This window comes from Geotrypetes seraphini, chromosome 16 (assembly GCF_902459505.1).
Source record: "Geotrypetes seraphini chromosome 16, aGeoSer1.1, whole genome shotgun sequence".
NCBI lineage: Eukaryota > Metazoa > Chordata > Amphibia > Gymnophiona > Dermophiidae > Geotrypetes > Geotrypetes seraphini.
In genome coordinates, this window is record NC_047099.1 from 10822895 (window position 1) to 10845987 (window position 23093).

General features: G+C 47.6%; 1 protein-coding gene across 4 annotated transcripts; it reads right to left on the reverse strand.

Annotated features, from left to right (window-relative positions):
- Positions 1–454: 454 nt before the first annotated feature.
- Positions 455–22495, reverse strand: LOC117350151 (dnaJ homolog subfamily A member 4-like). 4 transcript variants are annotated; one of them, XM_033924198.1, is made up of 8 exons: positions 21135–22075; positions 19898–20040; positions 8908–9088; positions 8712–8816; positions 8366–8593; positions 1769–1999; positions 1282–1382; positions 455–816 (listed from the first exon to the last, which is right to left on the reverse strand). In XM_033924198.1, exons 2-8 carry the CDS (start codon positions 20027–20029, stop codon positions 604–606), a joined length of 1191 nt encoding a protein of 396 aa, XP_033780089.1. In that variant the 5' UTR covers positions 20030–20040; positions 21135–22075; the 3' UTR covers positions 455–603. The 4 variants fall into 4 exon arrangements, with proteins under 4 accessions (XP_033780089.1, XP_033780092.1, XP_033780090.1 ...); XM_033924201.1 differs by lacking the exon at positions 21135–22075 and adding an exon at positions 22364–22495 and having other exon boundaries at positions 604–816; XM_033924199.1 differs by having other exon boundaries at positions 604–816; positions 19898–20037; positions 21135–22077.
- Positions 22496–23093: the final 598 nt, after the last annotated feature.

A 23093-nucleotide genomic window follows, 5' to 3' on the forward strand; every position in this document is an offset into this window, starting at 1 on the left:
ACTCAAACCCTTTGTGGGGCCATATTTTGGATTTGTATGTACTTGGAGGGCTGCAGAAAAAATAGTTACTGTCTTATTAAAGAAATGACAATTTTGCATCTGTTAAAATTCATTTGAGTTATTCTGATGTGGTTATTTTTGCACTTTGTTACTATGGCTTAATTACTAGATCACAACTTGGGAGATATCAAAATATTCAGGACTTCAATGAAACTCCTTGCGTTGTCTGCAGGGAATACCAGAAGTATTTCTTGAGGATTCTTTAAGAGAAAAGTAGAAGCTTCCTGCCTCTAAACAAGGGCCACACAGGCAATAGAGTGGCCCCAACATTTTGCTCAACACTGCATCAGCAACAAGAGTACTTTGGGAGCAGTGCTGGAGATTTTTTGGGTTGGAGTGACTACAACCAGATGTTCTACTGCCTGAGACCCCCAGATGACAGTGTACAGTGACAGTCCATTAACAAAACACTTTTATTTTAAATATCAATAAATAGGCAAAATAAAACTGTACACCCCAAAAAATCCATCCTCCTAAGCCTGGCATGCAAATCATGTAAACCATAGCAGCTGCAGCCAGACACGACTCATGTATACTCTCCCATCATGATGTCTGGCACTGTACCCCAGCCCTGGGGTGATGATCCTCCTCATAGGCCTCCCTTCCAAAGCTTTGGCTTCGAGCATTGGGGTCAAATTCCACTAAGTCCACTTGCTCCATGTCATCAGTTATCATCACATCCTCTCGTGGGGGAAGCAGGTTCTCCAGTTCAGGCAGCTTGGTTAGTGGCAGCCAAAAATGTTCTGGGAACCGCACCTAAACAGGGAAAAGATAAAGCTTAAAAAGGCATCTCAAGCCACAACACACTGTGGGATCTATAGTTTTTCCAATTTACCATCAGCTCTGCGAGTACAAACAGTCAGCAAGCTAGGGTCAAAGCTCAGAATTGGGCAGTCGTCCCTCTCTATAGTACAGGGCCTCTCCCCGTTTCCAAATAGGGTAAAACAGGTCTATTTTACCTCTCTCAGCATACCCATATTTACTCATACTGAGTCAGCTATTGATTACTGGGCCCTATGCAGAATGCTCTTTTGTTTTGGGAAGGGGTGAGTGAGAAGGGGAGGTATGCTGGGAGATACTGAAGTGTAAAGAATGTATTTACACAAAAATGTGGGAGAACTCCCCCATTTTGAGCATATTCAGCTTTTAGGCTCATTTTATTACTGGAATATGGGTAGACCACAGAGAGGCTATAAGCTGAAGACCAAAAAAAAAACTTACAAAAAACTGCAGGATCAGAATTCCTTTCTCAAAAGGATCCTTCAATCGTGGCATACCCTCATTCACAATACACTTCAGATCCCCATGCTTCACCACTTCACCTGTATGGAAGAAAAGGAAAACCTTAACAGAGTAAAGGCAGATATGCTGTACAGAAACAACCCTTCCCTTCACCATGGAAAAAAAACAGGGCAGGCTGTCGGATAAACTACTATTAACTTCCTTCTCACCAATAGTGATCTTATCATCTCATGTTTGTATGGTATCTGCTTAGGTGTATATTAAAAAAATAAAGGTATATCTCATCCGTCTCAGCTGCCTTAACTGCAGGAAGCTTTCTTAAACTTACCATTTTGCTTAAACTGTTCATTGCTTATTCCCCAAACATACACTTTATGAATTTGAATTTTTTTTTTCAACTGTACTGTTGGTGAAATAAAAATCCTATCTGCTCCCCTTGTAGCTCCTTTTCTCAAGGCAAGCCTACCTGGCCTGGAAGTTATCACTAGCATGCGCTGGTCAAGAGTGGGTACGAGCTTCCGGAAACCACACAGTGACTCTGCCAGCTGTAGTTCCATCTTCATGACCAGGTTCTCACCCTGCCGCTGGAATGTTTCATTGTCTCGCTGCTCCAACACAATTATGACATCCCCAGGTTCCAGCCCTGGTTCCTGGTCCCCTTCGCCATGAAACATTATCTTCTGTCCATCCTTCATCCCTGTCACAGAAGTAGCAGATTGTTAAGAATGGATAACTTTGCTGATGGCCACATTTAAGAATGGACTCAGAAGTCTTATTTACCCCATATATTAGGAGCTGTAAGTACTGTCTTTCAACTAGAGAATGACACGGTGACAAAATTCATCACCGTTCCCGTCCCCGCGGATAACCGCGGGAAATAAACCCATGTCATTTTCTAGTGTCTATTTCATCCTCTATCCTTCTAAACCAGCATTATTCAAAGCAAAGCTTGCGGGTCAGTTGTTGTGGCCATTCATGCTCTGATTCTTCCATCTTTCCCTAAAGAATGACATAAAGATGGTTTCCTGTGGTTATCTGCGGGGACGGGAACGGTGATGAATTTTGTCACCGTGTCATTCTCTAATTTCAACTAATGTGTAAGTGCAAACCCAGATTTGATGGGGAAAAATCTGTTCTCTTCTCCTATTACTAACATTCTTAAACTGGGGGTGATGCTGTCTTGACCAGTACCTCTGCACCTGCACAAGTGTTATGTAAGCAAAGAGAACTTGGATGGCTATTTTACACATCTCCTAGATGAGAATATTTGAGATTGGCAGCCATTTGTTCCGACTCTTATTGAAGAGTCACCAAGATATATGCTGCACAGTTGATGCATTTCCAACCTCCTCTGAAGTACAGACAGCAATGGGAGGAGCTTCTTGGTAAATGTTATTCAGCTAAAGAGTGGGGAAAAATATTCCAATCTTTACTTAAGGTATCTATTTCTAGTAACTTGGTGGAAAATGGTTATAAAATGTACTATCACTGGTACTATACTCCAGCATGCATTCGGTATATTTTTGGCCAGGGCTCTGATGTATGCTGGAGAGGATGTGGGGCAGTGGGTATATTTGAACACATCTGGTGGACTTGCCCTAAAGCACAAAATTATTGATAAGAGTATTGCAATTTATTGCGGAAGTGCTAGAACATAGTATACCTAAAACAATGGAGTGCTGTTTATTGAATGTTGGATCAGCTGTATTGAATGCCCGGCAGAGAAAATGGGTGCACTTGGATCTTATGGCAGGTCGACTTTTGCTGGCCTCTGCATGGAAGAAACTGGATCTCCTGGCTTTTACACTTTTGTTGGCAAAAGTGCATTATATCCAGCAAATATGAAAACTGACTGCCCTTAGGAGGAACCAACTGCAGCACTATTGTAAGGTATGGGACACTTATGATACCTGGCACCACAATCAGTCTGAATTGACACCTTTAAATTAATGGACATAATTTCATCACTCTCTAGTTGATAGATGCAGTGCACACAGCCTTTTCTTGGGGAGGTTGGGGGGGGTGGAACTGTTGGGTGGGAATGGTTGGAGGAGGGCATTGCCTGTTCTTTTCCAATAAGCATGCGCTAAAAAGGAATGGTACGTCATGGTTGGCTGCTCTTTAAACTCCCCCAACAAGCAAACACAACTAAACAAACCTGCAGAAAAAACACCAAACAAAATCACAGGGTGGGATCTGTGCTGGTCTGGAAAGACTAAAAGAAAGAAAATGAGCAGGTAAGGACCTAATTTCTCCTTCTTTAGCTTCCCTCCAGACTGGCACAGATACAGATGGGACATACCAAAGAAGACCCATCATGGGTGGGACCTCTGAAGGGCCACCACAAGAACGCGTTCACAGTGTCCTGATGCGCCTGAATGTCCACACGGTAGTGTCGAACAAAGGAATGGAGAGAAGACCAAACTGCAGCTTTACAGATATCCACAGCAGGTACAAGAGAAGATTCAGTCCAAAAAGCTGCTTGATCCAAAGTGGAATGAGCTTTGAGAAATTCCGGAACAAACTTCTTTTGAAGAAGGTATGCCTAAGCAATAGCCTTCTTGATCCAGTGCGCAATGGTAGCCTTGGAAGCACCATCCCCCTTGCGAGAACACGCTAAAAGGACAAAAAGAAGGTCTGACTTACAAAACTTCTGGGTGTGCTGAACATAAGAGCGAAAGACCCTACAGACATCCAACTTGCGCAACTGCCTCTGCGCCGAGTCATCCCGACTACCCAAGATCGGGAGGACCAGGGACTGGTGAACATGAAACGGAAGAAAGGAGGAAACTGGCCGCAGCACAACCCGTTCCATAGAGATCTCCAGGAAGGGAGGTCTACATGAAAAGACCTGCATTTCCATAACGCTCTTCGCAGAAGTAATGGCCACCAAGAAAACCGCCTTAAGAGTAAGGTACTGGTCGACAAGTTGATGAAGCCGTCTGCGCAATGGGTGGCGGCGGCGAAAAGGGCGAACAGAATGCTAGGAATGATTAAGAAGGGGATCACGAACAGATCGGAGAAGATTATCATGCCGCTGTACTGGGCCATGGTATGCCCTCACCTGGAATACTGCATCCAGCACTGGTCGCTGTGTATGAAAGACATGGTACTACTTGAAAGGGTCCAGAGAAGAGTGACTAAAATGGTAAGGGGCTGGAGGAATTGCCGTACAGTGAGAGATTAGAGAAACTGGGCCTCTTCTCCCTTGAAAAGAGGAGACAGAGGGGACATGATAGAAACATTCAAGATACTGAAGGAAATAGACTTAGTAGATAAAGACAGGTTGTTCACTCTCTCCAAGGTAGGGAAAATGAGAGGGCACTCTCTAAAGTTAAAAGGGGATAGATTCCGTACAAACGTAAGGAAGTTCTTCTTCCCCCAGAAAGTGGTGGAAAACTGGAACGCTCTTCTGGAGGCTGTTATAGGGGAAAACACCCTCCAGGTATTAAGACAAAGTTGGATGGGTTCCTGTTGAACCGGAATGTATGCAGGTAGGGCTAGTCTCAGGGCACTGGTCTTTGACCTGGGGGCCACCGCGGGAGCAGACTGCTGGGCATGATGGACCACTGGTCTGACCCAGCAGCAGCAAATTCTTTATGTTCTTATGTACAGGCACTAAGAGGCTCAAATGGAAGACGAACCAGCATGGAGAAAACTAGATTGAGATTCCATGCAGGAACAGACGGCCAAACTGGAGACCGCACCAATTTTGCAGCTCTCAAGAACCAAATGACATCTAGAGAAGAGGCTAAATGCTTACCACGCAAGAGACTGCGAAAGGAAGACCAAGTGGCAATTTGCACCTGAAGGGAGGACCAGGCAAGGCCTCACTCCAGGCCATCCTGTAGAAACTCCAGGATATGAGGAAAAGTAGCTCGAAGGAGAACCATGCCATGCACGGAACACCAGTCCTCAAAGAGATGCCAAACATGGACATAGGCACGAGAGGTGGAAATTCTCCGAGAAGAGTGGAGATCACCTTATTGAATGTCCCTTCTTCCTTAGGCGAGCTGTCAAGAGTTAAGCCTTAAGACAAAAGGTACCTGGATCGAACATTGGAATGGGACCCTTAAGTTTGGGGTGAGAGGGGCAGCGGGAGAGAATCTGCCACTAGTAGACGAACCAGATCCAGAGCCACAAGAATCACACGGCCTGCGTGCCAGGCAATCCAAAGAACTCTGCCCACCAGAGGGCATGGAGGAAAGACATACAGCAGGCCGTCCATTGGCCAAGTCTGCACCAGAGCATCCAGCCCCTCAGCCTGGCAATCCCTGCAGCGACTGAAGAACCTTGGTGCTTTGGCGTCGACACTCGTGGCCATAAGATCCATGATTGGCTGACCCCAGGACTGAACAATCAACTCGAAGGCTTCCAGCTCGAGACATCATTTGCCATGATCCAGCGCTTGATGACTGAAAAAATCCACCTGAACATTGTCCACACCAGCAAGGTGGGAAGACGAGATGTCCTGAAACATAGAAACATGATGGTAGATAAAGGCCAAAAGGCCCATCTAGTCTGCCCATCCGCAGTAACCATTATCTCTTTCTCTCCGAGAGATCCCATGTGCCCATTCCATGAGCAGAGAAATCTCAAGCGCCATCAGATGACTCTTGGTGCCCCCCGGATGATTGACATGGCAACCGCTGGGGCACTGTCTGAGAGAACACAAACTGATTTGCCCTCCAGTAAGGACTGGAATTCCACCAACGCTAGCCAAATAGCTCTGGTCTCCAGAACACTGATCAACCAGGACACCTCCACCGGTGTCCAGCTGCCCTGAGCCGATTGAGACATTGAGCTCTCCAACCTATGAGACTGGCATCCTTGAGAAGCGGCGTCCACTGGGGCTGATCAAGATGCACTCCCTGAAGCAGATTGGAAGACTGGAACCATCAGTGTAGGCTGCGCCAAACCAAGTCCCTGAGCGGGACCGGAGAGTCCAGATCGTGAATCTGTGGCAACCACTGCTGAAGAATGCATACTAAAGAGGACACATGTGAGCCTCAGCCCACCAGACCACCTCCACGGAGGCCGCCAGAAAGTCCTGCACCAGCGGACATCAGCAATCCATCAGAGAGCGAATCTGCAGCTGCAATTTGAACACTCTGGCCTCTGAAAGGAAAACTTTCTCCAAGCTGATGTCAAAAAGCACGCCAAGATACTCCAAGCGCTGAGATGGAGTTAACCGACCCAGTCCAGGGACTGGAGAAATTCCACAACTCGAGCCGTGACCTGGGAACTCTCCTGAAATGACTTCGCTTGAATCAAGTTTATTATGGATTTGATTAATCGCTTATTCAAAATTCTAAGCGATGTACAAAACAGTAAAATTACAAATTTCTGGGGGAAACAAACCAAATAAATACGACTAACTTGACAGAACATATAATACAAAAGGAAAAAATGGGGAAAATACAAGTTATTGATAGTAAATAAGACGAGTAAGGGAAAAAACAATAGGAGGGGGAGAGCAGTGGGCTTCAAAAAAGTTAGGAAATGATTCAATTGAGGCTTCTAATCTAGCTTTCTAGCTGTCAAATGAATCTTTAAAAAGAAAGCATTTTAACTTGCTCTTGAATCTGTCTAAATTGCGTTCTTCCCGTACATAAATAGCGAGGGAATTCCATATTTGGGGGACTGTGACAGAAAAGATGAATTGCCGCCATGTATTAATGTTTTAAGTGAGGGAACTAATAATAGATGTTGGTTGTTAGACCTGAGTAATCTTGTAGAAGTATGGGGAATCAATAATCTATGAATGAAGGCGGGAGTTTTATATGAATCAACCAATCGTCCAGATAGGGGTGCACTAGAATGCCCTCCTTGCACAAGGCAGCTGCCACCACAACCGTAATCTTGGTGAAGGTGTATGGCAGCGTAGCTAGACCAAAGGGAAGCGCACAAAACTGATAATGCTCTCCCAAAATCGCAAAGCGTAAGAAGCATTGATGAGAGGCTCAAATGGGAACATGCAGACAGGCCTCTGTCAGGTCGAGGGAAGTCTGAAATTCCCCAGGCTGAACAGCCAGAATTACCAATTTCAGGGTTTCCATGTAAAAAGATGGAACCCAGAGAGCTCTGTTGACACCTTTGAGATCCAAAATGAGCCAAAAAGACCCCTCTTTCTTGGGCACCACGAAGTAAATGGAATACCTGAGGAGGCACTGAGAAGTGGCTGCCGAAAAGAAGAGGAAACGATCTGGCAAAAGACATGAAAACTCAAGAGCATAACTGTTCTGAATCACCTTCAGGACCCACTGATCTTATGTGATTTTGGACTATTCCCGGTAAAACTCTCACAACAGGGCTCCAACTGGAACCAGGGGAAGGACCTGCAATGAGTCATTGGGCTGGATGGGAAACAGAGGAGTCACTGGAGGAGTCATAACCCCCCCGGCAGGCCCCCTGAAAGTACTGCATGTGTTGGAAAAAAACATACTCTGGAAGGAAAAGAGGTTGCACCTCGGCCAGGGTGGTACCTGCGAAGCTCATGCAAACGTCCCCGGCCAGAACCACCTCGCAAAGTCTGGCCAGGTCGGTCCTCTGGCAACTGAGGCACTTTACAGTCATTCAAGGCCTGATCCAGCTTATCCAACTCCTCCCCAAAAAGACCAGATTTTGGATACTTAATACAGACCAAGTCTATCCTTGCATAATTGTGCTGTCATTATGTTAACACTAGAGTTACCATATTTTTGTCTGGGAAACCGCGGACACATGACCCCACCCTGTTTTGCCTCCAGCCCCGCCCAGTTCCACCTTCAGCCCCAGCCCCTACAAAGCCTCCTCTCTTCTTCGCTAAGCTCTGGCTGCATCTGAAGGGCTTGGAGCATGCATGGATGTGTGCACCGTCATCCGTGCATGCTCACAGGTCCTCCAGATGCAGCCGGAGCTTGTTGGGGCTTTCCAAAACCCAGACAAACTGCTGGGTTTTAGAAAATCCGTCCAAGAGTCTAGACAGTCCTCTAAAAAGGGGACATGTCCAGATTTTCCTGGATGTCTGGTAACCCTAGGTAAGCCACACCTTTGAAAGAAAACCATGAAGTTCAAAGCTTACCTTTGTCTATATGGACTTCCAGAATTTTTTTTTCTTTCAGTACTTTCTTGCCATTACAGGTTTTGCAGCGGTCTTTGGGGCTAATAGTCTCCCCCTGCCCTTGGCAATCTGGGCACATGCTCTGAATCTGCTGCACCATGCCAGGCCCCAGCTGTTGAATATGGACCTGCATGCCCCGGCCCTTGCAAGTTGAACATTTTTCTACAGCCCCTTTCTTTCCTCCACGTCCTGGCAACAAAAAAACCCATTAGCATAAGGGATAAAAACCATTTTAAAGCTGGTATACAAAGGCTTATCCTTCCTAAATCAGGAAGAATGAATAAGAGCCTATTTGATCTATCCTTACCTTCACACTTTGCACAAATGACATTTTTGTGAAGTGCCAGCTTCCTTGTGGCTCCATTATACATATCCTCCAGTGATACAGATAACTGATGCACCACATTTTTACCTTTAAAAAACATGAATTTTAAATAAATTCATTAATTTCTTGCTGCTTTATTCTACCAGTTAATTTTTCTTCATGCCCTCTTTCTTCATACCTCTTTTCTCTCGGTTCATCCTCCCTCCTCCACCGAAAAACATGTCAAAAATGTCCATGGGTGAAGAGAAGTGACCCCCAGTCAGGCCCCCTTCTTTGATGGCTTGCTCACCTCCCTCATCATACAGATTCCTCTTTTGGGAGTCTGACAGAACCTCATAGGCTTGAGATATGAGCTTGAACTAGAAAGAGAAGCACAAATCTAAGGGAAGATTACATACCTTGTTAATCTTCTTTCTAGGAGATAGGAACATCATTCTTGAACCAGTGGAAGTGGGTATAGAGAACCTCATTTGCATTTTTCCGCTCCACCTCCCTTCTCCCTGGGCTGTCCTGTACTCCCCAGTTTATCAAAGCAGGTAGTCAGTCCTGAAAAATAAACATAAGAAGGGGTCTGGGGACCCTCCCAGAAAAATAAGTCTCTTCTGTTCACAATAAATAACATTAACGTTGATGACCACTTTAAAACCCATAACAAGGCGGAACACAGGCCACCTAAACTAAACTAAACCTTAGGTTTGTATACCGCGCCATCTCCATGGTCATAGAGCTCGGCACGGTTTACAGGGATTGTAATGAGAAAGGAACTCCAAGGAAAGGGTTAGATGAAGATCGGAGGAAAGAAGAGTGTTAGAGAGCTAGGATGTCAGATGATGAGGGAGTGGTTAAGTTTTTGAGAAAAGCCAGGTTTTCAGATGTTTCCGGAAGGGTTGGAGAGCACTCAGGTTCCGAAGAGGGGAGGTAAGGTTGTTCCAGAGCTCGGTGAATCTGAAGAGGAGGGAAGTCCCCAGTTTTCCTGGGTGGGAAATGCCTTTTAATGAGGGGAAGCCTGTACTATGAATAAAGCCTGTACTAACAAGTCACAGGGTTATCATCGGATACCCTGTTTTTTTTTTAGATAAGAAGTCTTTCATCTCAGCTCTTGCCAAAGGACGAATCAAACTGCCCGGTGCTACAGACAAGTCTGAGACAGAATGGCAGGCTAGGAAATATCTGACTGGGCAAGCTTCAAGGCTGCCATTCCTATCTCTTCGAAAGAATAATAACAAGGTCGGTACATAATCTTCCCTTCTCGCTGTTCTGGGACTCAACTACTATAACTGCAAAAGATCAAGCGTGCAACCTAGGAATACTCCTTGATGACAACCTATTGCTTTCCGACCATATCTTTCAGGTGGTATCTTCATTTTACTACTTATGACAACTCTGAAAAATAAGGAACTACTTTTCAGAGTCCGACTTCACCCAACTACTCTATGCCTTAGTACTCTCCCACATGGATTACTGCAATGCGCTATTCAATGGTCTCACGGCAAAGAAGATACATCTCCAACGTGTTCAAAATGCAGCAATCAAGCTTCTAAAAAACCTCCATACCCACAACACTTTCTCCCATCTCTAGCATCAGCTCACTGACTGCCCATAGCCAAATGCTGTGTCTTCAAGGGCCTGATACTAGCATTCAAATCTTTGCATGACATGGCAATCTATGTGATGGCTAAGCTTTTCCGTACGTGCCGAACCGGTCCCTCCGCTCCCAGGATGAAATATGCCTCAAAACACCCCCTGGTCATGCTCTTCTACTTCAAACTGCCAAACGACATTCCTGCTCCCACTTTATACTGAACCACTGGAATTGGCTTTCCCCACAGCTCAGATCCCTTGAAGGCTGCTCAACTTTAGGAAAGCAATAAAAACATACAGTCATGTGAAAAAATAGGACACCCCATGAAATATTCGGTTCTTTTTTTTTTAATTCTTTATTCATTTTATAATTCACAAGTGTACAGTAAATATCAAACAATTAGAATACAATATCATACAACAAAAAGATATAACCCCCACCCCCTCCCATTTCCATATACAACTAAAAATATACTACATGAATATAATATCTTATCATTCATATATATTATTAATATAAATCCAACCCCCCCCTCCCCCCCGATCCACATATCCACAATATTCAGTTCTTTTTAAAGAAATGTTCACATATCGATGTCAAATCTTTTTTTAAATTTATCTTTGGAAAAGTGATGTAATTGCAGGTAAACAACAAAATTTTTCCCTAGATTTACTCAAACGAAAGATATCCTGTTTGTCTGTGCAAGCGTTGTTTTCAAATTCCTTTACAGAATATTTGACTCTTTAGTTCCTTTGTATTGGAATACCACTAGAACTTGTTATTCAAGGAGCACACAGATTTATAAATTATCATTTCCATCTTCAATAGGATTCATATCCGTTGGGAAGCTTAGTAAATCTATGGCGTTCAAGCTGGTAGAAATTTGGAATAAACTTCCTGACTCTGTAAGATTGATAGGTCAGCTATAACAGTTTCAAAAAGATCTAAAAACTTGGCTTTTTACACAATACCTTAGAGGCTCATCTAATTGAAATGTCGTATAAGGAGAAATTAGGTTCTTACCTGCTAATTTACTTTCTTTTAGCTTCTCCAGACCAGTAGAGGTTAACTTTACGAATGGGTATATATCTAATCATGACCAGCAGGTGGAGACTGAAAACAAAACTTTGGGACAGTATATCCTAGCCCCTCCTCTCTATTTCCCTCAGTCTGCCGAATAGCCAAGCAGAACCAAGAACTGGAAAACAACAGAGAGAAAAAACAATACTCCGAAAGGAGTAACAAATAACATACCCAAAAATGCTGTTGGAAAATGCAGAGGAGAAATTCCCGAAGGAAGAAGGTCCCCACAGCTCGCCAGCTAAGCCAGCCGAGCCACAGCCGCTGTTCTTCAATTCTCCCCGGCCCTAGAAAAATACTAGAACCCGCAGCAAAAACCAAAAACTGCCCGCGCAACAGCCCCAACAACAACAACAACAGACAGGGTGGGGACCTCTACTGGTCTGGAGAAGCTAAAAGAAAGTAAATTAGCAGGTAAGAACCTAATTTCTCCTTCTTTAGCACTCTCCAGACCAGTAGAGGTTAACTTTACGAATGGGACGTACCAAAGCAGTCCCTCTCACGGGCGGGACCCCCGAAGGGCCGATACCAGAACACGCTCACCGAACACCGCGTCCCGACGCGCCTGAACATCTACCCGATAATGCCGAACAAATGAATGCAAGGAGGACCAAACCGCAGCCTTACAAATATCCACCGGAGGCACGAGCGACGACTCAGCCCAAGAAGCCGCCTGACCCCTAGTGGAATGAGCCTTGAGAAACTCCGGAACCGGCTTCTGACTCAGAAGATAAGCGGAAGCAATCATCTCCTTGATCCAGCGCGCAATAGTAGCCTTAGAAGCGCCAGCCCCCCGACGAGGACCCGCCAGAAGCACAAAGAGATGATCGGAGCTCCGAAAATCCCGGGTCCGCTGCACATAAGCATGGAGGACCCGACCGACATCCAACTTGCGCAGCTGTCGTTGCTCAGAAGAACCCTCCCGACTACCCAAGACCGGGAGGACCACCGATTGATTGACATGAAAAGGAGAAACTACCTTCGGCAGAAAGGAAGGAACAGGCCGCAAAACAACCCGCTCCTTCGAAAACTCCAGGAAGGGAGCCCTACAAGAGAAAGCCTGTAGCTCCGACACCCGTCTAGCGGAAGTAATGGCCACCAAAAAGACCGACTTCAGCGTAAGGTCCTTCAACGAACAGCCATCCAACGGCTCGAAAGGAGGGCGCACTAGAACAGAGAGAACCAGATTGAGATCCCAAGAGGGAATCGAGGGCCTTATGGGAGGCCTGAGCAACTTGGCCGCCCTAAGAAAGCGAATCACATCAGGAATGGCGGACAAACGCTGACCTGTCACCAGCCCCCGAAAAGCCGACAGGGCCGCCAGATGAACCCGAAGAGAAGACCAGGCCAGGCCCCTATCCAGGCCATCCTGCAAAAACTCTAGAATGTTAGGCAGAGAAGCGCGAAAGGAGACCACTCCCCGCGCTCGGCACCATTCTTCAAAAAGACGCCAAACCCGTACATAAGCCCGAGAGGTAGAAAGCCTCCGGGACCCCAAAAGTGTAGAGATCACCTTGTCGAAATATCCCTTCTTACTCAGGCGGCCCCTTTCAAGAGCCAAGCCGTAAGACAAAAGGGAGACGGGTCGAACATGGGAATGGGACCCTGCGTCAGAAGATCGCACCCGAGAGGCAGAGGAAGAGGATCCGCCACCAGATGCCTCACCAGATCCGCATACCACGGACGACGAGGCCAATCCGGAGCCACCAAAACCACCAGCCCCGGATGGCGAACAACGCGAAGCAGTACTCTGCCCACTAATGGCCAAGGAGGGAACACATACAACAGCCCCTCCGTTGGCCACGGTTGGACCAGAGCATCCAGACCCTCGGCCAGACCGTCCCTGCGACGACTGAAGAAGCGGGGTACTTTGGCGTTGCCACTTGTAGCCATCAGATCCATCAGGGGCTGCCCCCAAGCACGCACTAGCAACTGAAACGCCTCGGCGCCGAGACACCACTCTCCCGGATCCAAGAAGTGACGACTGAGGAAGTCCGCCTGAACGTTTTCTACCCCGGCAATGTGAGAGGCCGAGAGGTCCAGAAGATGCGACTCCGCCCAAACCATGAGCCGAGCCGCCTCCTGCGCCACCAGAGTGCTCTTGGTGCCCCCCTGACGATTGACATAAGCCACCGCCGTGGCATTGTCCGACAGGACTCTGACCGACTTGCCCAACAAAAGGGAGTGGAAAGCCAACAGCGCCAGCCGGACCGCCCTGGTCTCCAACACGTTGATCGACCAGGAGGCCTCCTCCGTGGACCAGGTTCCCTGAGCTGAGTGACCCAGGCACTGGGCCCCCCACCCCAGGAGACTCGCATCCGTAAGGAGCACCGTCCACTGCGGAAGATCCAGACCCACCCCCTGAACTAGGTGAGGGGTCCGGAGCCACCAACGCAGACTGCAGCGCGCCAAGCCTCGCAGGGGAACCGGAACATCCATCCCGTGCCTCTGGGGAGACCACCTCCGGAGCAGAGCATACTGGAGAGGACGCATGTGGGCCCGCGCCCACCTCACCACGTCCAGGGACGCCGCCATCGACCCCAGGACCTGGAGGAAATCTCGCGCCCGAGGACACCGGGACGCCAAAAGCAGGCGAATCTGAGACTGCAATTTGCTCACCCGGGCCTCTGGGAGGAAGACCTTCCCCAAGGAGGTGTCGAACAGCACCCCGAGGTACTCCAGACGCTGAGCCGGAACCAACCGACTCTTGGAAAGGTTGACCACCCAGCCCAGCGACCGTAGAAACTCCACCACCCGAGCCGTAACCCGGGAGCTTTCCTGCAACGACTTGGCCCGAATTAACCAGTCGTCCAGGTAGGGGTGTACCAGGATGCCCTCCGACCGCAAGGCTGCCGCGACGACCACCATCACCTTGGTGAACGTCCGGGGAGCCGTGGCCAGCCCAAAGGGAAGCGCACAGAACTGATAGTGCCGACCCAAGATCGCAAAGCGCAGGAAACGCTGATGAGAGGCCCGAATAGGAAACATGCAAGTAGGCCTCCGTCAGATCGAGAGAAGTGAGAAACTCCCCCGGCTGAACCGCCAGAATGACCGACCGCAGCGTTTCCATACGGAAAGAGGGAACCTTGAGAGCCCTGTTGACCCCTTTCAAATCGAGGATGGGCCGAAAAGTCCCCTCCTTCTTGGGCACCACAAAGTAAATGGAGTACCTGCCCGTGCCCCACTCCGGGGGGGGCACTGGAACTACTGCCCTGAGATCTAGCAAGCGCTGAAGGGTCTGGCGAAACGCCAGCGTCTTCCCAGGAGTCTGACATGGAGAAGCGAGGAAAAAATCCGGCAGAGAGCGGGCGAACTCCAGGGCATAACCGTCCCGCACCACCTCCAGGACCCACTGATCGGACGTGATCTCGGCCCATTTGGGAAAAAAGTCGCGCAGCCGGGCCCCCACCGGAACCAAGGGGGGCGCCGGCAAGGCGTCATTGTGCAGGACGGGAAGCGGGGGAACCGGCGGAGGGATTCCCTGCCCCCCGACGGGCCCCCCGAAAGGGCTGCATGCGCTGGAAGAACCGACCCCGGGAAAACCCCGGAGACTGGAAAGAAGCAGCCCCACGCCCAGGGTGATACTTGCGAAATTCCCGCAAACGCCCCCGGGCCGCACCACCCCGAGACGCCGGGCGGGCACGGTCCTCCGGCAAACGGGGAACTTTCGAGTCCGACAGAGTCTGAATCAACTTATCCAAGTCCTCTCCAAATAAAAACGACCCCCGAAAGGGAAATTTAGTAAGCTTAGCTTTGGACGCAGCATCCGCCGCCCAAGCGCGCAGCCACAACACACGCCTTGCGGCCACGCCAAAAGCCATGGACTTAGCCGAGATCCGCACCAAGTCATACAGAGCATCCGAGAGGAATGAGGCAGCCATCTCAATCTTCGCTACCTCCTGATCCACCAGAGACCAGTCGTCAGACTCTCGATCCAAGACCCGCTCCGCCCACCGAAACACGGCGCGAGCGACCAGTCCCCCACAAATAGCCGCCTGGACCCCAAAGGCAGAGACTTGAAAATTTTGCTTAAGGATTGTCTCCAATTTGCGCTCCTCAGAGTCCCGCAAGGCAGAACCGCCCTCAACAGGCACGGTATGCCGCTTGGAAATAGCCGAGACCACCGCATCCACGACTGGCGAAGCTAACGTAGCCCGATCCCCTTCAGGAATGGGATACAGGCGAGCCATGCTGCGCGCCAGCCGAAACGGCGTCTCCGGCGTTTTCCACTGCTCCAGAATAATATCCCGAATATCCTGATGCATAGGAAAAGAGCGGGAAACGGAACGGATCCCTCGTAACAGAGGGTCCCCCACACGCGGAGTCTCCGGCGGCGCGTCCTCAAAACGCAAAGCCGAAGAAACCTGTTGAATAAGGTCCGGCAGCTCATCTCTCTGAAAAAGGCGCACCACGGACGCCTCGTCACTGGAGAACGGGAAACCCGACAACCCGCCGCCAGCTTCCGTCCCCTCCAGAGGGTCCTGGAATTCCTCAGAAGGGTCCAGGTCCTCCTCCAGACCGACACGTTCCTCCGACCACAAATCCTCGTCCCACGACACCCGCGGACGCTTGGACAAGAGAGGCGGCGGAGGGGACGTCACGTCAGACGAGAGAGGCAAAGCCGCAGGGAGCGCGGAGGAAACCCCACCCCCCGAGACCCCCTGGGCGCAACCGGGACCCCCAGCCGCCTGAAAATAGGCTTTACATAATGAAAAGAAAAAATCAGGGGAAAAACCCCCCGAGGGTCCCAAGGGACTCCCTGCCACAGCAGGGGACCCAGCAGAAACCTGCCCCTGCTTAGCCAAAACAGGGGGAAGGTCACCTGAGGTGGAAGACAAAATGGAGGGGCCAGACAGAGAAGATGGCGTCTTTCCCGCCAAAAATGCTCCCTCCATAGCCTGCAGCGGCTGAGAGACCTGAATAGTTTCAGCCGCTAAAACAGGCAAGCCGGCATCAGCTGTCAAAATATCAGCTGAGAGGGAATCCTCTAAAACCCGACCGTCGGCGGCTCGGGGAATCCCTCCGTGGGCGGACGGAGAAGACCGGGCTTCTCCACCGTTCCCTGCCGACTCGCGAGGCACCATCGGCGGGGAGCTCTGGGCGCCTGCAGCCGCTGCCGACGGAGCTCCTCCACTGCACCGGCCTGAACACCGCTTGCACAGGCCGGCCGCGAGTGCCTCGCGTCTGGAGCACAATGAGCACTTTTTCCCTTTAGAAGTGCTCATTGCTCCATACGCGACCTAGCTGTAAAAAAAAGTGCCGGTTAGTTGAAAAAATACAGTAAAATACAGTTTTCTTAAAGGGATACAACCCTCCAGACCAGCACTACCTCAGGATTTTTTTTTTTTTTTTTTTTTACAGAACAGACTCCACAGGCTCTCGAAGCAATATGCCTTGCTTGATTTAGGGGGCAAGGCTTACTGCTGAGGCTCCTCTAAAAAAATATGGGGAGGTGGAGGAAGTGGGGGGAGGGACCCCGCTCGTGACCCGCCGGGTTTGACACCCCCGAGGTCGGACGAACCCCCAAACAGAGTCCGTCCAAGCTCCGTCCGGCTAAAAACAGGGACAATAAACCCCTAAACAAATTCCAACAGCCCTACCAAGGGAGATGGGTACAGATCACTCAACACCTGCTGGAGACTGAAAGAAGACTGAGGGAAATAGAGAGGAGGGGCTAGGATATACTGTCCCAAAGTTTTGTTTTCAGTCTCCACCTGCTGGTCATGATTAGATATATACCCATTCGTAAAGTTAACCTCTACTGGTCTGGAGAGTGCTAAAGAATAGTATATTTTATCTTTCTAGCTCTCTTTGATGTTTATATTTTATTATATATCCTAATCTAATTATTTGTAAACTGAGTTGAGTTCCTTCAGGAGATGACCCGGTATATAAAACGAAGATTAGATTAGATTTTAACTGAGGAATAAATTAGGACACCCTACACCCTAACAGCTAGTGTTACTCCCTTTGGCTGAAATAACTTCAGCGAGATGATTCTTGTAGCCATCTACCAGTCTCCGACATTGGTCTGAGCAGTTTGGCCCACTCCTAATGCAGAATTCTTTCAGCTGTGAGATATTTGAGGGGTTTCTTGCATGTACAGCCCGTTTCAAATCAGTCTGCCCATGTAGTCAGTTTCAAATCATCTAGTCTGCCCATCCGCAGTAACCATTATCTCTTTCTCTCTCTGAGAGATCCCACGTGCCTATCCCAGGCCCTTTTGAATTCAGACATTCATCCTTTGCCCTCTCATAGCAGTTTCCTTTCAAATGAGAGACTCGACTCATGTGCATTTACATTACATAGGTATTTAAATGTCTCTATCATATCTCCCCTCTCCCGCCTTTCCTCCAAAGTATACAGATTGAGATCTTTAAGTTTGTCCCCATATGCCTTATGATGAAGACCACATACCATTTTAGTAGCCTTCCTCTGGACTGACTCCATCCTTTTTATATCTTTTAGAAGGTGGTGTGGCCTCCAGAACTGTACACAATATTCTAAATGAGATCTCACCAAAGTCTTATGCAGAGGCATCAATACCTCCTTTTTCCTGCTGGCCTATGCAACCTAGCATCCTTCTAGCTTTCACCATCACCTTTTTAACCAGTTTGGCCACCTTAAATCATCACATATAATCACACCCAAGTTCCGCTCTTCTGTCATGCACATAAGTTCTTCACCCCCTAAATTGTACCGTTCCCTCGGGTTTTTGCAGCCCAAATGCATGACCTTGTATTTCTTAGCATTAAATTTTAGCTGCCAAATTTCAGACCATTCTTCAAACTTCACCAGATCTTTCTTCATGTTATTCACACCATCCGGGGTGTCTACTCTATTGCAAATAGTAACCTGTTAATTGTATACTATGTATGTGTAACCTGTAACCCGTTCTGAGCTCTTTGTGGACAATAAGATAGCAAATGAATTCAATAAATAATAAAATAGTTCAATAGAATGTCAGTCTTAAACCAGTGGGACATAACAGAGCAGTTCCTGGAATCTAGGGTGAGACAGATGAGTCTGCTGACAGCACTGAATCTCTGAAAGCAGTATCCAACTTTGCTGCTCCATCCTCCCTGTAAAAGTTTATAGAAGTATGTAGAGAACCAAGTGGTCGCTCTACAAATATCTTACGTGGACATTATTTTGGACTCCACCCTGGAGGAAACAACTTCTAGTGGCATGGGCCTTCAGGGATGTCGGAGGTATCTTAACACTCCCAATATCCCACGCTGCTCCTTGTGACCCTGGGCAAGTCACTTAATCTCCCCATTGCCCCAGGTACATTAGATAGATTGTCAGCCCACTGGGACAGATAAGGAAAATGCTTGAGTATCTGATTGCAAACCACTTAGATAGGTGGTATATAAAAGCCTAATTAAAAAAAAATAAAAAAATATATATATATATATGCCAGTGAAATGGCCTTTTGAATCCATCTAGAAATGGCCACTTTTGAAATTGGCTGTCCCTGGCAGCTAGTGCCTGCCAATGCAGGGATGATCTGATAGCCAAAACGCCTTAGTCATTACCTAGGTAATGCAGCAACACTCTGCACATGTCTAGCAATTTCCTAATCCTGTCCGTCTTTTTGGATTCCAAAGGCATACACGCAGGAAATCAGACCTCCTGGTTGACATGAATGCTGGACACCATCTTTGGCAAGAACTGGACTGTAAGCAATACTATTTCTGTCTCTGATATTCTGAGGAAAGAGTCTGCAGTTCTGATACGCGTCATGCAGACATGATGGCCACCAAAAATGCTGCTTTCACAACTGACGTCCATTACTAATGCGTTCTCCAACAGCTCATATGGAGCTCTGGCTAGAGCTCGCAGTACGAGATTCAGATTCCACTCTGGAAAAGGGTGCTATATTGGTGGATGCAGACATAATGCTCCTTTCAAAAGTTGGAAACATCTGGATAAGAAGCCAATGTTCTTTTGTTGGTCTGAGGTCTAAAACATGACAGACCCGTGATTTGTACTTTGAGGTCACTAGGCCTTCTTGAAGAACTGCTAGCACCATTGCAATCGGGTCTGTAACCGGTTCCTCATTCTTTTGCGCACACCAGCTCTGGAAACCCTTCCAAGCCTTCAGCCTCACTGTGTCATGCTTGTGCAGGGAGCTGCCTAGGCTAACACTGCAGGCAAGTGAAAGGAAGAACCTCTGCCTCAGAAGACAGGCTCCTACTTATGTACCACCTCAGGTTTAGAAAGAATAACTAAGGAGTAGAGGACAGCCCAGGGAGAAAGGAAGCAAGAGTGGCAAAATGCAAATAAGGCTCTACACACACCCTGCATTTAACTAGAATTATCAATATGAAACACTCAGATTTAATTTCCTTTCTTCTAGTCTTTGCTCATCCCAAAATATTAATCCCCTTCCAGTACAAATCTACTCTGCTGCTTGAAAAGCTTAGGTCTAGATTAAAAGATCAAGATAAAGGATCCAAGATTAAAACAAACCAATAGATGATTTTTGTGAAGTCCTCCTTACCTTCTCTCCCTCATTGGGGTTCTTATCTGGGTGATATTTCAGGGCTAGCTTCCTATATGCCTTCTTAATTTCCTCAGCAGAAGCATTAGGCTTCACACCCAGTATATCGTAATATCCAGTCTCCTTCACCATTTTCACTGCTTCTGTATGCAAGAGACAAATCATAGAAATTGGAGATACAACTTCACATTGATCCTACTACAGTCCCTATAAAACCTGAATCGTCTCCACCACAAAATTTTCTCAGATGGTTTCAACAAACCCTGGAAATTTTAAACTAAGCAAAAAGAAGTTACAACAGGTGACAAGCTTTGGCCTAGTAAGAGTGCTGTTGATGACAACCTTCAACAGGAGCCCAGGAAAACAGCCAGATTGTCAACACAGAAGTCTATAAAACCTGTTTCCAGCTGAAAGTAAAAAATAAACCAAGTGTGTGTGCTTGTTGGGGAGTGGGGGGAATTATTTGGTTCAGGCTACTACTTAAGTAAATATTTTTTTGCACCTAACCACATTCAACCTGCTTTTTTAAGTACTGTGGACAATCCTGCAAGAAAAACTGAAAACCCACCTTTCCAGAAAAAGCCTCTTTATACAATAATCTCAATTTAAGAAAAAAGGGAGTTTTAACCATTATAAAGTACATCATTGCAATTTCATCTCAACACAAATATGTCAATGACATCTTTCCAAAAGGAAATTGAATCAAACATATCTATCAAACTAACTACCCAAAATGAACATGAGCGGTTGTACTCTACTTTAATTTCAGCAAAGTTTTAACACTACCTTGCTAGAGATCAAGCTAAATACACTGCTTGCACAAAAAGTCCCACAAGACAAAGAACCTAAATAAAAGCCACCACAAAAGCCAAATAAATACAGGTGACTGGATTATTATTTACATATAATTTATACACAACCAACTTCTCTCAGTGAAGTATTAGAACAAGAAGTCAGAATAGGAAGCTCCACTGAACTGACCCAAGCATAACAAAGTATTCCTTCAGATAGACTTGATCACACATGCATAAAATTAACTCCCAAGGGAAATGAAATAGTAAGGCACGTCAAAAAAACGCAATAAGCATTTAGATCTATGGATGTGGAAAGCGAGCTCTTGACTGGGCTCTATTGCATTAGACCAGAAAATAAACCAGGCAAAGTACATGCACCTTAGGACCTTTATTTGCCATCAGATCCTGAACGTATTTTCTTCTTAGAGAAATCCATACTTTACCTAGGATAGCTCTAGTTTGTATTTACAGACAGTACAACTCTTCTCCCAGGCTGATCTTTAAAGCTGACCCTTTATTTTCTGAAGGGTCAGTTTCCTTCTGTAGCTATGCTGTGGGTTGTTTCCCAGGATTTGTTATCTACTGCTGCTCCTTTCCCTCCCAGCAACCCAGGATTGCCTTCCTCTTGGGACCTGCCCCCTGCTATCTCCCCCTGGGAGTGCTCCTTTACCCCTGCCCTTGAGTTTCCAGTTTTACTCCTCCCTCCTTTCGGCTCTCCCTGCAATATTACTAGAGTTCCCCTTTGGATATCACAAGTTCTCTCCCCCTGCAGTACTTGCACTACTCCCTCCTCCCCATCTAGAGTATTAGTACTCCATCAGTGGGCTCCAGCTTTCTCTAGACAGAGGACCCTCCTTTCCCTTGAGCTCCCTCTACAATTATTAACCCTCTCACCCATGGAGTACCAATACCCTTTCTCCCTGTGCAGAGCTCCTCCCAGAAAATCAGTACCTTCTACCCCTCTCCTTTAAGCTCTCCCTGTAGTATTTCTACTGCTCCCCTTTGGGTATCACTAGCTCTCTCCTCCCCTGGAGTACCAGTACTCTCCTCAAGGAGCTCCAGTACTACTCTTCCTCTAGGATCAGTACTCTTCCCCCCCTCTTTTCCCTTAAGCTCTCCCTACAGTTATTAATCCTCTAACCCCCCTTGGAGTACCAGTACCACTTCTCGCCGTCCTTTGAGCTCCACCCTCCTCTCAGAGAATCCAGTACCTTCTATACGTCCTCCTTTCCGCTCCCCCTGTAATATTTGTATTGCTCCCCTGGAGTATCAGTACTCCCCTTTCCCCTGAGGACCAGTACTCGTCGTTTCCCGTTCTCTTTCCCCTGTCTGCCCTCTCAGCACTCCTTTGGCGCCAACCCCCTCCTTTTTCTACAACACCCACCACCCTCTCGCCGCGAGCGCTCTTCCTAACTGCGGCGCCGCCCGCCGCTTCCCGTATTTATACTTCTCTACCCCGACCAGAACTTTCTCTCTCGCCCCACCCCCCGGCGGCCCGTGACGTCGCAAAGGACCAGAAACTTCCCCGACCTTTCCAGAAACGCCTCGCGCTCTTTCGGACGTCGTCAGGGGCAACCGCCGACGCTAAGCAGCTGGGCGGGAAAGAGCGCGGTTGAGCGTTTCAAACCTCGCTTCCGGGGAAGCCGCCGAGCCTGCGCTTTGCGTTCCATACCTCGCTCAAAGAAATTCAGCGAGCAGGGACGTCGGTGTTTTAGCAAACGCCCCTCTATGTAAGGAGGCGAGAGATGAAGGTCGGGCAGGGAGTCTGGAGCCGGAGAGTTGTGTTCCAAACCTCTCTCTAAGAATTCAGCGTGCAGTCCCGCCCCTTCACACAAGGAGCGGGGAGGAAGGATTTGCAAAGCCTGCGTTTCAAGCCTCGCTCTAAGAATTCAGCGTGCCTGCGTGTTGGTGTTAGCCCCGCCTCTTTGCGCAAGGCGAGCGAGAGGAATGTTTGCGATTCAGAGTAGAAGATGAAATGGGCATGTCAGTCTATTGACTCATGGTATCACCTAGGGTGCCCGGCAGGAATAACCCATAAACATCCTTTTTGCCAAGCCCCAAGTATATTTTTTTTAAATTAAATCAAAACAACAATGCTGGTGACTTGTGTAAAACAATTTTTTCAAGTCCTAAACCAATACTCACAGTGCCAAGTGCATAAATTAGTGAGGGTTTGACAAATATTCAACAATGTTGAAAAATTACTTCAGAAAGTCCCAGACAAAGTGCCGGGTTTTGAAAAGCCATCCTGACGCCTGGACATGCCTTCTAAAAAGAAAGCATGTCCAGGTAAATCCAGATGTCTGGTAACCAGTGTTCCCTCTAAGCGGGCGGGTGTTGTGAGCAAACTTTTTTCACCGTGAGCCAAAAATATCGGGCGCCAGCAAGTTATGAGCCAACTC